At 41.8% G+C, this 15,769-nt stretch overlaps 1 protein-coding gene across 2 annotated transcripts in view; it reads left to right on the forward strand.

Annotated features, from left to right (window-relative positions):
- The window catches only part of ACP6 (acid phosphatase 6, lysophosphatidic), a 36,044-nt gene that overhangs the window by 7,642 nt on the left and 12,633 nt on the right, over positions 1–15,769 (forward strand). Inside the window, exons 2-7 of one of the 2 annotated variants that reach the window (XM_066366095.1) lie at positions 8,096–8,224; positions 8,343–8,473; positions 8,815–8,894; positions 12,897–12,984; positions 13,784–13,913; positions 14,865–14,962. In XM_066366095.1, coding sequence (XP_066222192.1) covers positions 8,096–8,224; positions 8,343–8,473; positions 8,815–8,894; positions 12,897–12,984; positions 13,784–13,913; positions 14,865–14,962 — 656 coding nt within the window. Of the gene's footprint in view, positions 1–8,095; positions 8,225–8,342; positions 8,474–8,814; positions 8,895–12,896; positions 12,985–13,780; positions 13,914–14,864; positions 14,963–15,769 lie in introns of both variants that reach the window. The other variant, XM_066366094.1, reaches the window with a different exon arrangement.

The raw sequence follows: 15,769 nt of genomic DNA on the forward strand, positions 1-15,769 counted from the left end.
TTTTGGCAAAATGAGACCCAGTCATTCCCAGTTTCCCTCTTCATACCTCTCAGACAAAATCCGAATAGTGTGAGCTTCCCTCCTCCCCAAAGTCCAGTAGAGAAAGAAAACAAACCCAGTCACTTGGGTTTGTCTTTTCTCTAGAGCCCACTTTGAATGCATTTTATTTTCTGCGCCCCTTTTCAACTCATCCCACCTTTAGTCCATTTGGTGCTTGGATCTTTCAGGCATGCCTTTGAGCCCAGCTGGAGTTCCTTCACTGCATTATTATTGTTCAATTTGTTGAAATTTCAAGGGGAGAGGTCAGGAGTATCTTTCATGCCACCATTACGTGATGTCATCTCTCAGGATTTGGTGGGAATCTTTTGAGGTTCCACTGAAGGCTTTTTTGCTAACGAGTGCTATTATCTTGGGGCTCTTTTTCTATTTTGGGTGTCTAAACCTATTGTGGAAGGGATCTTAGGTAGGATTAAAGTTAAAAATTGGCTAGTCTTGTCATTATAGTGTCTTAAAATATACCTGGTTTGGTCAGGAAAATTATGATTAAAGTACAAATAATTAGTTTTTAAAATAATTATCTTTTTCTGGATTTATTTCTTGACTTCTCATGGCAAATGGGCCTGAGATTGTAGAACTGGCTTTCTAGTGAAGATGAATAGGCAAACTGAAATCCTCAGGCCCCCCCAGCTGTCACACTTACCTGTGGAATACTTTTGCATTCTTAGCTGTCCAGGTTATTATTGGAGCAGGTTCAACAGGATGTCCAAAGCTGGTATTAGGCATACTTGTCACAATCATAATTGCTTTAAGAAACCCTATGGGCTTGTACAACTGAAAACCCAGTTTTTAAACCTGGCTGCAGATGAAATTAAACCTTTAAAGCACTTCCAACATAAATAAATATTGGGTGACACTTAATTCTACTACCAGGTTTTCAGTTAGCCTTTTTATAGCCACTTTAGAAAGTGGCTACACCACTTTCTGGTACTGGAATTTCTTTTTCTTCTTCCTTCTTTCCTTCCTCCCTCCCTTCCTCCTTCCCTTTCTCCCTCCCTTTCTTTTTCCCTCCCTCCCTCCTTTTCTCCCTCCCTTTCTTCCTCTGTTCCACCTTTTCTCTCTCCCTCCGTCCCTTCCTTCCTTTCTTTCTTTCTTCCTTACTTCCTTTCTTCTCTCTTTCTTTCTTTCTTTCTTTCTTTCTTTCTTTCTTTCTTTCTTTCTTTCTTTCTTTCTTTTTCTTTCTTTTTCTTTTCCTTCCTTCCTTCCTTCCTTCCTTCCTTCCTTCCTTCCTTCCTTCCTTCCTCTTCCTTCCTTCCTTCCTTCCTTCTTTCCTTCCTCCCTCCCTCCCTCCCTCCTTCCCTTCCTCCCTCCCTCCCTTCCTTTCTTCCTTCTTTCCTTCTTTCCTTCCTTCCTTCCTTCCTTCCTTCCTTCCTTCCTTCCTTCCTTCCTTCCTTCCTTCCTTCCTTTCTTCCTTCCTTCTCAATCCCTTACTTTGCCTTCTTATATTAGGTCACTACATTTTTCTTATGATTTTATACATAGCCTATCTCTTCTTTATTTATTTTTGTTACAGAAAATCTGGAAAATAACATAGAGGAATAGAAACTCATATTAAATACAAAGTTATCTGTAGTCCCAGAGAATAAAAGTCTGAATGTCTAGGCATGGACTTAGTATGTACAGTATACATACTCCCTGGAGAGCCTAAAATAATTGTTTAAGGGTTTCTTCTGAGCTATGCTGTGGGTGATTATTATCTTTTGCCTTTATGCTGGAAGGGGCATTTTTAGCTCAGGTAGAATGCTAGCTTCATTCATCTTCTGTCTACATAGCCATGAAATAATAGAACATCTGAGTCCATGACCTCACTTGCAACTATGAAAGGCACATTACCTCTCCTGCCTGCTCACATTCTCCAGACTTTAGGCAGATGCACTAAATATCTTTGATTATCTCACATGAAATCTTGTGCATAAAAGTAGGGGGGTGGAACTAATGCTTTTTCTATTTAAGCTTTGAGTGAGTGTCATTGGCCTGCTATAACTTGTTTCTGGAGCTCCTCTCTCAGATTTTCTTTTTAAGATCCTATTTGACAGAGGTTATTAATGGGATTTTCTAAAGTCCCTGGTTCTGCTGTTAACAGTAGTCAGAAGGGACTACCTGGCAACAATTCTAAAACTAAAATTGCTTTTGGTAGCTGTTTCCATACTTCTGACTGGTTTGTAGATAAACAAGTGACAAGTCACTCATTCAATTATCTCAGAAATCCTTAGAAAGCAGCATTGTGTAAAACTAGATGTTTTACTGAGTTGTTTTTCTAATGGCTTGAATTGCTGTTGACCTGTCTTCCTTTAGCTATGCTCTGGAAATAAAACTCTGCAACTTGATTGGCCATTTTTTCTGATCATTAAATTAGATCCAGGTGCATACAGTAAGTCCCCAAGTTACAAACATCCGACTTATGTACAACTCATACTTACAAACAGAGCACCATAAGGGCTATTGGTAAACAACTGCAGTTTTTAGCACAATGAAAATGATTTAGAGTTACTCAACTCCCATAGCAAAGAGCTAATCAGTGAACTACAGCAGTAGATGATAGCATTTAGGAAAGAAAACAGGGACCCAAAAACTCCAGAACCGAAAATGTTTTCTACAAAAGAGTTAGCTGATGCTTTTCATCTCATTGAAACAGGAATGCCAAAGTTAGAGAAGCAAGATCCTGATATGGAAAGGTCTACCAAAGTTTACTATGCAGTTGAAGGTCTAAGATGCTACAGGGCCATTTATGATGAGAAAACAAAAGCTCTGTACAAACCTCACTTGATGCCTACTTCAAAAAACTGACTCCAGCAGCAGAATCAAACCCTGACTCTCTAACACTAGTTTCATCCTCTCCAACAAGTTCATCTTCTTCTGCATCATCCAGGGTTGTTTACAGTTGTGTTTGAAAATGTTTAAGTGTCTATATGTATAGAAAAGTAAAAACAAATACTGTGTTAAGACAAATATCTGTTTAAGTTGCATTTAATAGGTAAATGTACCTGTTCCAACATACATACAAATTTAACTTAAAAACAAACCTACAGAACCTGCCTCCTTTGTAATGTGGGGACTGCCTGTATTCAAAAGATACATTTGTCCCTGCTTTCAGAGTTCCCTCAGCTCCCTTTCAGATGGTGATAAAATGGCCTTCAGTTCAGGTAGGTTCCTCAGTTTTTGTAAAATGAAATCTAACCTGTCTCAGCTCCACTGATGATTAACGCATTTGGTTCTATATTGACTTGATAATGTAAATGAACTGGGAAGCATAATGCCAGTCTCATTGTTGCTTATTACCTATCCAAAGCTCAGCTAAAAGAAGGGTTTTCAGGAGGCATTCCTCTGGAACAGTGGTTCTTAACCGTGTTGGGCCTTTGGGCTCAACTGGGGAGCTTTAAAAAATACTGATGCCTGGATCTTCTCCCAGTGACTCTGATTCCATTGGCCTAGAGAGCATCCAGGCATGGTAAAAGCTTCTCTGGTGAAGTTTCAGAAGGATCTGGACTGGATGGCATTTAAAAGGTTGAAACTCTATCCCTAGGAGATCTGGACATGATTAGATCAGGATGAGCCTCAGGCACTGGTAACATTTAAAAATTTTCCCAATGATGTCAGTGTGCAGTCAAGATTTAAGATCATTGCGTTATTCTAAAATCTGTACCTGAGAGATTTTTGTTTAGTTTTATAGATTTTTCTTTTACATGGAATGTAATCCCAGAATAGTATTGTCTTCACAGAAATGTACTTTAGTGAGATACTATCCTTCTGTGTTGAGGAAACAATGAGAAACAGTCCCAAAGAACTCATTGCTGTGACCATTGAAAAGATGTTTATTATATTACTCTAACCTCTTTATGCAGACCTTTGGGAAGAATTTATCTGTTAGCATTAGAAATGGTGTGCTTTTCCTGAACATTTGGCTTACTTTTTATCTTTAAGTTTGTCTAGCTGATCAAGTTTCTCCTTTTACATAAAAGGCAGCGTAGTGTTGAATCTTGGCCCACCTGTAACAAATAAATGGATCTTCATGGTATGCAGTTTTGTACAACTTTTTCATCTGCATCCACTTATTATGTTTGGTTGTTTGTGTGTGTGTGTGTGTGTGTGTGTGTGTGTGTGTGTGTATTTTGGTCTCTCTGCTTGTTTACTTTGTCTTTCTTGCTTACTTTGGGTTGGTTGTCTAAGGTTTTGCTATCATCTACTTTAAATTCCTTAAAATGGTGTATAAATAATTAAGTAGAATTATAAAGTTAGTCTTTACCACCAACACAAGAACAAGAATGAGAGTATGTATGTTGGGTGGACATTATGTAAGGAACTGATGTACCATTCATTCTTTTTTTCCTATTTTATTTATCTATTTATTTATCTATCTATTTATTTATTTATTGTGTTTACATAGATTCATTCTAGTGTCTCCTCAAATGCATTTATTCTTGAAAATCTGAAAACATGTATTCTAGACTTGGCATGACCTAGATTTTCAAGAGTCATTTCTGGGAAACACCAAAGATCCTCTGTTGTCAGCTGTGCCTAACAGGAGATTTCTTAGACTAAATATGCCCTGTGGGCTTGGTGTCAGGAGCTGTGCTAGGCACTGGGCTTATAAGGATGGGTAATTCAGACTCATCTGTAAAGAAGAAGAAAAACAAAAGATTCCTGTTATGGGAAAATGCTGGGAGTGCCAGGAACACAAAGGAGGTATCTCAGTCTTAAAATGTTCAAAACTGAACTCAGCTTGTCAGCTATCCTTCCGTCTTGGACTTGGTTTTCCAAAGAGTACATCCATTACCTTCATGACCTTAGACACCCAGGTTCAAAATCAAAATAATTTTTTATTTATTCTTTCTTGTTTACCTACCAGTTTAACCCCTAGAGAAAGCTTTTGTGTACTCACTTGCCAAGTTTGACTCAAATGTCTTGCACCCACCCTTTCTATTCCTCCTGCCTTAGGCTCTCCTCCATTCTGTTACAGACATTTTGAAATTGGCTTTTTTGCACCTAGTCTTTCCATTTCAATTGTGATCTCTGCTGCTGACTTTCAAACTTATTAATGGAGTCTATGGACTACAGGTATGCTGAGTGTCTAGGGCTCTGGGTTCCCATTCCAACTAGAGAAATTCCAGTTTCTGCCTTTAAATATACAATGTAAGGTTAAACTCTATTTGGTATTTACTAATTAAGAAGTTTGAAAACTGCTCCCAGATTGGGGCAAATCAAACTACTTATTTCCTACATACATTCTTTACCACTGCTGCTTTGCTCAAGTTCAAGCTTTCTGTATACCATGTTCTTGGAATTCTCGATACCAACCTCTCTACTTACCTACTCTGTATTCTCAATTCCAGATCTTTGCTTGTCTAAGTCCTATTCATTTCTTTTTTTTTTTTTTTTTCAGAGAGAGCGAGTGTGAGTCAGAGAGAGGGATAGATAGAAACAGACAGACAGGAATGGAGAGAGATGAGAAGCATCAATCATTAGTTTTTTGTTGTAACACCTTAGTTGTACATTAATTGCTTTCTCATATGTGCCTTGACTGTGGGCCTTCAGCAGACCAAGTAACCCCTTGCTCAAGCCAGTGACCTTGGGTCCAAGCTGGTGAGCTTTGCTCAAACCAGATGAGCCCATGCTCAAGCTGGCAACCTCAGGGTCTCGAACCTGGGTCTTCCACATCCCAGTCCGATGCTCTGTCCACTGCGCCACTGTCTGGTCAGGCTAAATCCTATTCATTTCAAATGCCATTCCTTCCGTGAAACTTTTCCTGAACCCCAACCCAGAATAGAAGGCCTTTCTTGCCTTTGAACTACTGTGACCTTCATCTGGTTACTTATAGCACATGGTTTCTATTTTAGTACTGATATCATTTACATTCATAACTTGCTGTCTCGAATAACCTTAAAACACAAAAACGCAGGGTCATGTCATCTCACTCTTGATATCTTCCACAGGATCTGGCAGATGGCTGGAGTTATTAATTGTACCTACTACATGCCAGGTCCTTTGTTGGGCATTCAAAATGCAGAGGACAACAGGCAACCCAGTCTGTGTTCTCAGGAAGCTAAGTCTACTAAGCAGGACAGTCTGGTTAAGGAGCCACCAAGAAAATGCCACCGAGCCTTCTGTGAGAGCTAGGACCCATAGTCATGGCTTCTGGGAATATTTAAGCTGTCTTATGGAATGAGCAGAAGTCTTTCCAAATGAAAAAAAAGAGAAAATTACAGATAGAAGAAATATGAGGTTGAAAGCCCAAAAAGTGTGAGGATGGTGCTATGGGAAACAAAGTTGTGTTTGAAAGAAGGCGCAGTGATTAAAAGATAATAGGAAGAAGGCCTATGCTCTGAACATCCAATCTTCTGATATAAGTTGCTGCAACACGAGCAGAGGAAGAGGCAAGGAGAGTAGGTGCAGGTGGGACTGAGACCATGCCTTTTGGAAGAATGGAGTGCTTCCTGGGATTCCTTGTGGTACTCTCCTAGGATATTTCTGGGAGGGGTCAAGATAAATATAATTGTATGTGACATAATAGGTTTTTCCACTATTAGCTTTAAACAAAGTAGTGAAAAATTGAGTTAAGTATTGTTCTTTTTATTGTAAGTGCTGTAAAATTCAGTTAAGAAGACAATCACTGAACGCTGGAGTAGTTACTGATAGGGAAGTCAGACTTGAGTTATCATTGAACCTTCGAGTGATGTTGGGTGGGTAAACAGGGTCAGGAGTCCCTGTGAGCAAGCAAGGGAAGCAAACTGAGAGAGAATGCAGAGGATCAGTGGTCATGGTCTGGTCTGAGAGGGGAGGAGCTAGGCCGAGTGGCAGTACAGCTGGGGAGAGGGCTGGACCAAGGTGCAGAACTCCTAGAAGACCAGATGCTTACCTTTTGAAACATTAGGAAGAACTGTTGGTATGATGAAAGTGGTTTAGTAAAGTGGTTATCTATGTATGGATTATGGGGGTGGAGGGGAGAGAGTCTGTTACAGGCTTGTGCCTAAGGTAATAAGGTTTTATATTATGACAGTAAAAGAAGAACCATTGGAGTGGCTTTTTTCTTTTCTTGAATTGGTTGATTTTAGATAGAGGAGGGGAGAGAGAGAGAAATATTCATTTTTTTGCTCCACTTAGTTGTGCACACATTGGTTGCTTCCCATATGTGCCCTGACTGGGGATCAAGCCCACAACCTTGTCATTTCGGAATGATGCTCTAACTAATTTGCTAACCAATCAGGCCCTGGAGTGACCTTTTTCTAGCCAGTAATCAACAGGGTTTGGTGCAGGGATGTTGGATCAGTGGGGACAGTCAGAGATTTTAGTTTGGGGGCCTAGGAGAATTGTAGGAGCATTGAAAGAGACATAAATTGGGAAGAGGAGCTGGTATATGGGATTAGAAAAAAAAAAGACTTTTTAAAAAATTAAATTCTTCACATCTAGCTCAGTGAGTATAAGAACTTTATGGGTAGTTGGAGCTGTGAGACCTATGGCTACTTGTGATGTTTTGACAACCATTACTGTACAGTTGGGGCAGGAGCCAGATTGCAAAGAATAAAGGAAGATGGTGAAAAAGTGAAGGTTTCTTGGAGGGCAGCAACTTGAGAAATTGGATGAAAGGAAAACATGTGGTAGTTACAGGGACATTAAGTAGAGTCCTTAGGGAGGGCCATAGAAACCTAGAGGTTGATTCCTTAACAATTCTTATAGGCATATGGGCACTGAAATTATATTCATTCATTCACCAAGTATTTGTGTGTCAGGCACTGTGGCCACTTCTACCTTTATTTCAGTCTGAGCTTAGTGCCAGAGCAGCCTCTTGATAGTGAATACTAGTGTAGTAATGACAGGACTTGGGCTAAGGACACCTGGAATAATAAATCCTGGTCTTTTCTTCCTTTAATTAGAGCTAAAGTTTCTTTCCTTCTTTCCCATAGGAAAGTTGCAGGTCTAGTGTCAGTGTGAATCCAGCTTTGTGTTCCAAGTGCTGCTGGATATTAATGCTGTAGGTTTCAAGAGCTTTTTAACAATGTGTTTTTTTGTTGTCTGTTTTGTTTTGTCTTGGTGGTTACAATAGGTAGAGTGGAATCCCCGGCTATTGGAGGTCCCACCCCAAACACAGTTTGATTATACTGTCACCAGTCTTGCTGGTGGCCCGAAACCACATTCTCTTTTCGACTCTCAATACCATAAAACTATACTGAAGGTAAGCAATGCTTTCTACTTGTGGGAAACCCCCTGCAAAGCTTTGATGGTTTTCTCTGGACTGGGCTTAAAAGGCTGTAAGGTGTTTTCCTTCTCCTGTCTGTTTCTCCCCCCCTCAGGGGGGCATGTTTGCTGGCCAGCTCACTAATGTAGGCATGTGGCAGATGTTTGCCTTGGGGGAGAGGCTGAGGAAGAACTATGTGGAGGACATCCCCTTCCTTTCACCAACCTTCAACCCACAGGAGATTTTGTGAGTCATTTGAAAAACAGATTTTGTACTAATTTTAAGGTCTTGAGCATGAGGAAACCTGTCCTGATGCCCCAGATGGTTCCCACTCTCACCCAAGGTTGTCTGGGGTAGTTATGCTTATAAATAGGATTTTGTGAACAGGTGATCATTGGAGGTCATGACATTCATTGGCTTTTGGACCCCTTGGGGTAGCCATCTCGTAGAGATCGAAGATTCTTCCCAGCCCCATAGCTCTCCTTAGGTACCCTTGAAAACTTCCCAGCTGCTCTCTGGAATAAAGTAGAGTATATATAATTAAATCTTCATTTTCTGAGTATCTCTACCTTTTTGTTTCTTTACAGTATTCGTTCCACTAATATATATCGGAATCTGGAGTCTACTCGATGTTTGCTGGCTGGGCTTTTCCAACGTCAGCAAGAAGGTTCGAATTGGGAGTCTGAAAGTCAGCTCCTGTCCCTGAGGAGCTTTTTCTGATTCCAAAGCCCCCGTCTTTCTCTTCCTCGGTGCCTGTTCCCTTGGTTTCTCTTCTCTTGCACACATAGAAGCCATGGCGTACCTACTTTATTGGGCCCTCCTGCCTGTGCTTCTGCTGCCTTGCCAGCCTGACCTTCATAGCTGCAGAAGTGTGTCAGCTGCTCTGATGGGCCTCTGCCTCTCGACTCTTCCTCTTAAACTCCCACACAAGCTGCATGAGGCAGCCCTAGCCAGGTCTGTGAACAATATTGGGGCTTTTTGCTTAGGTGAGACAATGCTGAAAAGCAAGGAGGGACACTTAGCTGGTACCTAAGCCTGCTGCTCCTGCTCTGGTCTTGGCAGTAATTGTAGTTAGTCTTTCCTAGTTGAGGAAGTCTATTGATTTGGGCTTTTGGCAAATTCAGCCAGTGAATGATTGCAGCTAGTGGTTCCCAAACCTTGACACCACCAAGGATCACATTTTGATTTTCCTTCATGGTTCCCATGTATTGAGGACCTTTATCAAATGAAGCTGCATTTGGTTACATACAGTTGATTCAAATTTACATTTAATTGCTGGTCTGAATTTCAGGTCATCATGACCTCGCTAACATTAAAATACTAAAGGTGCCATAAGGCAAAGGATCTTGTAATTTCGTGTAGCCTCTTTAGCAGTATCTCAAACAGTTATAACATTTCCATCAGGCTTTTTAAAAAATATGTAAAATGGTGGAAACCTCCAGGCCAAAGGAGGCTGGCCTTGCTTTCAGCTGGGTTGGGTAGTACTACTGATTCTGGCTGAAGTTGACTGCTGGCCACAATAGCATGTTTCTAAGTAACACACAGAAGATATAATGGGCTGTTCCTTATTTTCCAAGAGCCCCTAAGCTTAGGAACTCCATAATGTCTGGCCTTCTGAAGGCTCGTCACTTGCTCAGCTTCTAAAAGGCAGATGTCTTCTTATAAACACCAAAAGTATGATGAAGTAGGAAAAATGTTTCTTGGTGGCAAACTGATCTCTAGTCAGGTCTCAGACTGAGGCTGCCCCAGGCTTTCAGCAAGGAAAGAAGTGATGTCATCGTCGGCCTCTGGTGGCTGGTTGGGTAGCAATTCCCTGTCGTGGGTCTCCAGTTGGACTTCTGTCGCAGTGATTTCCATACCTTGGCTAATATCAAAGGACTTGAATACAGCAAAGAACCCTACAAGATGATACGATTAGTAGAAGTGGTACAACTCTGGGATATTGTTTCAGGAGTGAACACTTAGAGAAATCCCAGAGGACTATGGGTAGGCTATAGAGAATCAGGCTGTGGCAGCAGCTGGAGGTTGTTGGTCTGCAGCATGTGGTCATTGATTCAGCATATGTGAGTGCCAACTCAGATGAGCCTTCTTTTTCTTTCTTTCTTTTTTTTTTTTTTTTTTTTTTTTTTTGTATTTTTCCAAAGTGAGAACCAGGGGAGAGGCAGACAGACAGACTCCCGCATGTGCCCAACCGGGATCCACCCAGCATGCCCACCAGGGGGTGATGTTCGGCCCATCTGGGGCGTTGCTCTGCTGCATTTGGAGCCATTATAGCGCCTGAGGCAGAGGCCATGAAGCCATCCTCAGCACCCGGGCCAGCTTTGCTCCAATGGAGCCTTGGCTGTGGGAGGGGAAAAGAGAGATAAAGAGAAAAGAGAGGGGGAAGGGTGGAAAAGCAGATGGGTGCTTCTGTGTGTCCTGGCCAGGAATCAACCTGGGACTTCCACATGCTGGGCCGATGCTCTACCACTGAGCCAACCAGCCAGGGCCACAGATGTGCCTTCTTTATCATAAACTGTAGGTCCAATATCCAGACACCAATATCTGACACCGGATAGGGATTATCCTGTGTTATATTAAAGGTTTAAATTATAGTTCTTATTCTAACATTTAAAGGGATTGTTATGCACTAAGCATAGTAAAAGCTTTGCATATATGAACTTGCTTAATTCTTGTAATAACCCTGTGAAATAGATAACATTAGCATCAATTTACAAATAAGAGAACAAAGGTACAGAGAGGCTAAGTGACTTTCCTATGGACACAAAACTGGCAAAAGGTGGAGCTTGGATTCAAATCCAGGCAATGTGATTTCAGAATCCATACCCTTCACCTTCATGCTTCTCAGAAGACATGTACATCTGGAGAGAACTTCTCTGATCATTTGACCCAGTGGTCCCCAACCTTTTTTGGGCCACAGCCCGGTTTAATGTCAGAAAATATTTTCACAAACCAGCCTTTAGGGTGGGATGGATAAATGTATCACGTGACCAAGACAAGCGTCAAGAGGGAGTCTTAGACGGATGTAACAGAGGGAATCTGGTCATTTTTTAAAAATAAAACATCGTTCAGACTTAAATATAAATAAAACAGAAATAATATAAGTTATTTATTCTTTCTCTGCGGACCAGTACCAAATAGTCCATGGACCTGTACCGGTTCACGGCCCGGTGGTTGGGGACCACTGATTTGACCAACAAAGTGTGCCTAAATTCTGATATTCTAGTCAAGTTACCACAAGCTACTTTTAAAGTCTTGGGGGTATGATTGTCAATAATTTGAGAATAATAGCTCTTTGGGGCTTAGATTCACCTAATTACTCCACAAATTGACCTCAGTGAATTCCAAAGAGCTGCAGATGGGAGCTGTTTCTTTCACCATTAGAGAAGGTCAGGCTTGAGCTATGGAGAAAGGGGTGCTACCACAGGCCCTTGCCAACTCTGACACAGAGCAAAGCATAGGGAGGTGTTAGAGCACCTTCTTTGAGCATCGATGAGAGTGAACAAAGTTACTTGTGAGCTCTGAGCAATAGGGAGCAGCTGCAAGGTCTATGAGAAACATTGTAGCCTGACCAGGCGGTGGCGCAGTGGACAGGGCGTCGGACTGGGATGCAGAGGACCCAGGTTTGAGGCCCTGAGGTCACCGGCTTGAGTGCGGGCTCATCTGGTTTGAGCACAGCTCACCAGCTTGGACCCAAGGTCTCTGGCTAGAGCAAGGGGTTACTCGGTCTGCTGAAGCTCCCCGGTCAAGGCACATATGAGAAAGCAATGAATGAACAACTAAGGGGCTGCAACGAAGAGTTGATGTGTCTCATCTCTCTTCCTGTCTGACTGTCCCTGTCTGTCCCTCTCTCTGTCTCTCTGTCTCTGTCACACACATACAAAAAAGAAAAGAAACATTGTAGTCTAATCTTTGGTTCCTAGCAGTTCATCTGAAAGGCTGGTTTTCATTTGGAGCAGGATGATGGGGTCTGAGAGGATTTGTGGCCTCATAGTCACCTTTCTTAGATTATCATGTGATAAATCACCATACTGGCCTATAGGCTTAACTTTGGAAGCAAGAAAGTCACCTAGTTCTGATAAAGTCAGAGACAGCCCATTTATTAGAAAGCCCATATGCTGATAGTGTCTTAAGGTCAGGTTTTCTGGAATGGGTTAGCCGTGGACGGCAAACTCATTAGTCAACAGAGCCAAATATCAACAGTACAAAGATTGAAATTTCTTTTGAAAGCCAAATTTTTTAAACTTAAACTATATAGGTAGGTACATTGTTATTAACTTAATTAGGGTACTCCTAAGCTGGCCTTTGAGCCACACTCAAGGGGCCAAAGAGCTGCATGTGGCTCGCGAGCCGCAGTTTGCTGAGCAGGGGGTTAGGGGAGTGCCAGTTTGATTCCGGTCTGTGCCTGCCCTAGTCTATCTGTGCCCCAATTAGGAGGGTTTGTGCCAGACAGAACAAGGCTAGTACTTGCTTTCTCCATTGCTCAGACCATAGGAGAGCTCCTGTTGGCAAGGCCAGAGCATGTTGAAGTCATTCACTGTCCTTAAGGGATGACCTTGATGATCTGCCTCCTGGAGCAGCTCCCTCTGTGTAGACAAAACAAAGAAGGGGGAGGAGATGTGGGGAAGAACAAGCCGAAGCCTCTTCCTGCCTGTGCTCCCTCTTCCAGGACCCATCATCATCCACACTGATGAAGCAAGCTCTGAAGTCTTGTACCCCAATGCCCAGAATTGCTGGAGACTGCGGGAACGAATGAGGTGACTACCCTGGGTTCTTGCTCACAGCTGGGGGACCGACAGTGGGCCTGCCTGTACTTATTATCGTGGTGGGTGAGGGATAGAAAGGATAGCATTACACTCAGTTCTGACACTGCTTTCCAGGAAATGAAGAAGCTCTTGCTTACAATGGTTGACCCATAGTGAAGGGACAGGAAACCTGGGGAAAACCACATACTGGGTTAGAGAGATGGCACATACATCCACGAAAGGGGCTTTGCTATTTCCAAAGCATTATTCTCTCGACAATCTTGAGGTCTCAGATGGGGCAGATGAAGAAACTAATAGGTTAAATAAAAGATGATTGAGCCAGTCATTGAACTGCAAATCCAGGTAGGCAAGCAGAAGAAACAGATTTTCTTTCTCTTACCAATATGCTGCCCTGTAGGATAAGTTGGTTTGAGCTGATGGCACTTTTCAGTGTTCAAGTATTTCTGGGATATACTAAGAGTATAAAGTATGTGTCCCACAGAAGAAAATGGATTCTATTTTTCAAGCATACCTAGGCCATGCTTGCATTGTTTTTGGTATAATAAAAGAAAATGCTAGAGTGGGATTTGGAAAATTTAGGCTTTTATTCTAGCTCTGGTACTTGCTAACTTTTACAAATCATTTTTCACCTCATTGAGCCTCAGTTGACTCATCTGTAAAATGGGAATAATGACAACTAACCTCTGAGTTGTTGAAGATTAAATGAGATTCCAAATGTTGAATGAGATGTACTTTGTACACTTTTAATCACTATACAATATAAGAGAACACTTTTATTTTTTGGCAGAAGCCAGAGGCAGGCTGCCTCTTTGCAGCCAGGAATCTCAGAGGATTTGAAAAAGGTGAAGGAGGGGATGGACATTGCCAGTAGCGATGAAGTGGACTTCCTCATCCTCTTTGACAATGTGGCTGCTGAGCAGGTGGGATGACTCTCCTCCTTGGGAACCTGGATGGCCTGGCCCCTGAGTTGGCACTGGGTGGAGAGAAGTGAGTGGAGGCCTCCTGGTTTAGAGGCAGCTATGAAGGATAGGGAACATTCAAGGAGGAGGACTCACGCAGGAACACAGATGTTTAGCTCTAGACCAGAGTTCCTTGAAGCATGTTCGTTCCCCAGAATATCAGTGACCTGAGTGTGTGTGCTATGGATGGGCAGAAATGGGGTGGGTGGTGGGAAGATAAGGATTGTAGTCTAAAAATGTCAAAATCTCTGCATATTGAATTAGTTTTTGAAAAGTCTGTATGCATATCAGCATATTAAAGAATCTGAGAAGCCTTTAGTTAAAGAAGAAAGCTGATTAATCTTTAAATCTATTTTTCCCAAACTTATTTACCATAGAATTTTAAAACATCTAATAAATACTGAAGATCACACAATGGGAAATGCTTCTCCAGATTTAAAAGTCAGACACCTGAAAAGTGCATAGCCTGAATCTTCCATCCTTCTCTGGTGAAGAGAACAGTGTACCCTTAAGGCAGAAATGCACCTTGTGCTTATGTATAAGTTCATAAGACAAGAATTTATATTGAGTATATATAGGCCATATTTTCTGGAAACAATTTTGGGGAAAATGAAGGCCATGAATTACTTGCCTTGTATTTGATTCACCTTTTTTTCTATCACAGTTTCAAAATATACAAATGGTTTTTTTTGTTTTAGAGTAGATAGAAAGCCATCAGAAAGGGAGGGAAAACAATTTTTTTTCTGGGCCTTCAGATCTATAGGAATAGTTTCTGAAGGGCCTTGAGGACATAGCTTCTTGAACTGTGAAGGCCCTTCCCAGGGTCCTGAAGGCTCCATGGAAGCTGATCAGCTGCCAGGCTCAGTGAATGAGAAGCATTTCTTTCTAAAAACATACCTGTGGCCCTTTTAGGTGCATGGCCTCCCGAGCTGCCCCATGCTGAAGAGATTTGCACAGATCATTGAACAGAGAGCTGTGGACACAGCCTGCTATATGCTAAGTGGAGACAGGTGAGGGGCCTCTTCAGCTGCTGGCATGAAGGCATGCTTGGTCAGGCCTCCAGTGTGTGAGGAAGGGGGTTTCATCAGGCCACTGACACCTGCCAGCTGGCATCCGTATATGTGCATTGGCAGAAATTAGCCCATTCTGCTGGATTACTGAGTGGGCTCAGCGTTAGGTTCTTATACTTTTGGAGCTGGAACAGAACTGGTGATTTAGAGCTTCTGTTCACTCTTATACTGAATTAGGAGCCACCACTTGACTGAGTTTCTTTTAATCACCGACACCTTTTTCTGTAAGTTTCAAAGGATTTAAAGTAGGAGAGCTGAAGTAAGAATAATTATTGTTCACTTTATCACTTCCTAGTTTACAAATAATTTTCATGTTCTCGCTGTTAGATAGGTATCATTATCTCTGATAGAGTCCAAGTCCTGGCTTTATAATTGAAGAAACTGGGCTATGGAATGTGGGCTACCTTGCCTCAGCTCAGCTAGCAAGTGGCAGAGCCAAAATTTGGACCCAGGTCTTCCAACTATCAATCCTCTGCTTTCTTTATATTACTGATACTTAGGGCTCTGTTTATAGAAGGCCTATTCCCTCATTATCAGAATGGACACTTTCTCTGTTACCCAATTACAAAAAACATATTCTTCTGATTGGTTAAGAGCATTTCGGGGATCCAAGGTGGTGATGGAGTAGGTGAATGTTACACTACCTCCTACAGGATCAAACTGGAGTTATAACTAAATTAAAGAATAATCATCCTGAATAACCAACTCAAGACTAAATGAAGAGGAATCTTATAACAAAGGATTCAC

Source organism: Saccopteryx leptura, chromosome 2, assembly GCF_036850995.1.
Source record: "Saccopteryx leptura isolate mSacLep1 chromosome 2, mSacLep1_pri_phased_curated, whole genome shotgun sequence".
In the NCBI taxonomy this organism is placed as follows: domain Eukaryota; kingdom Metazoa; phylum Chordata; class Mammalia; order Chiroptera; family Emballonuridae; genus Saccopteryx; species Saccopteryx leptura.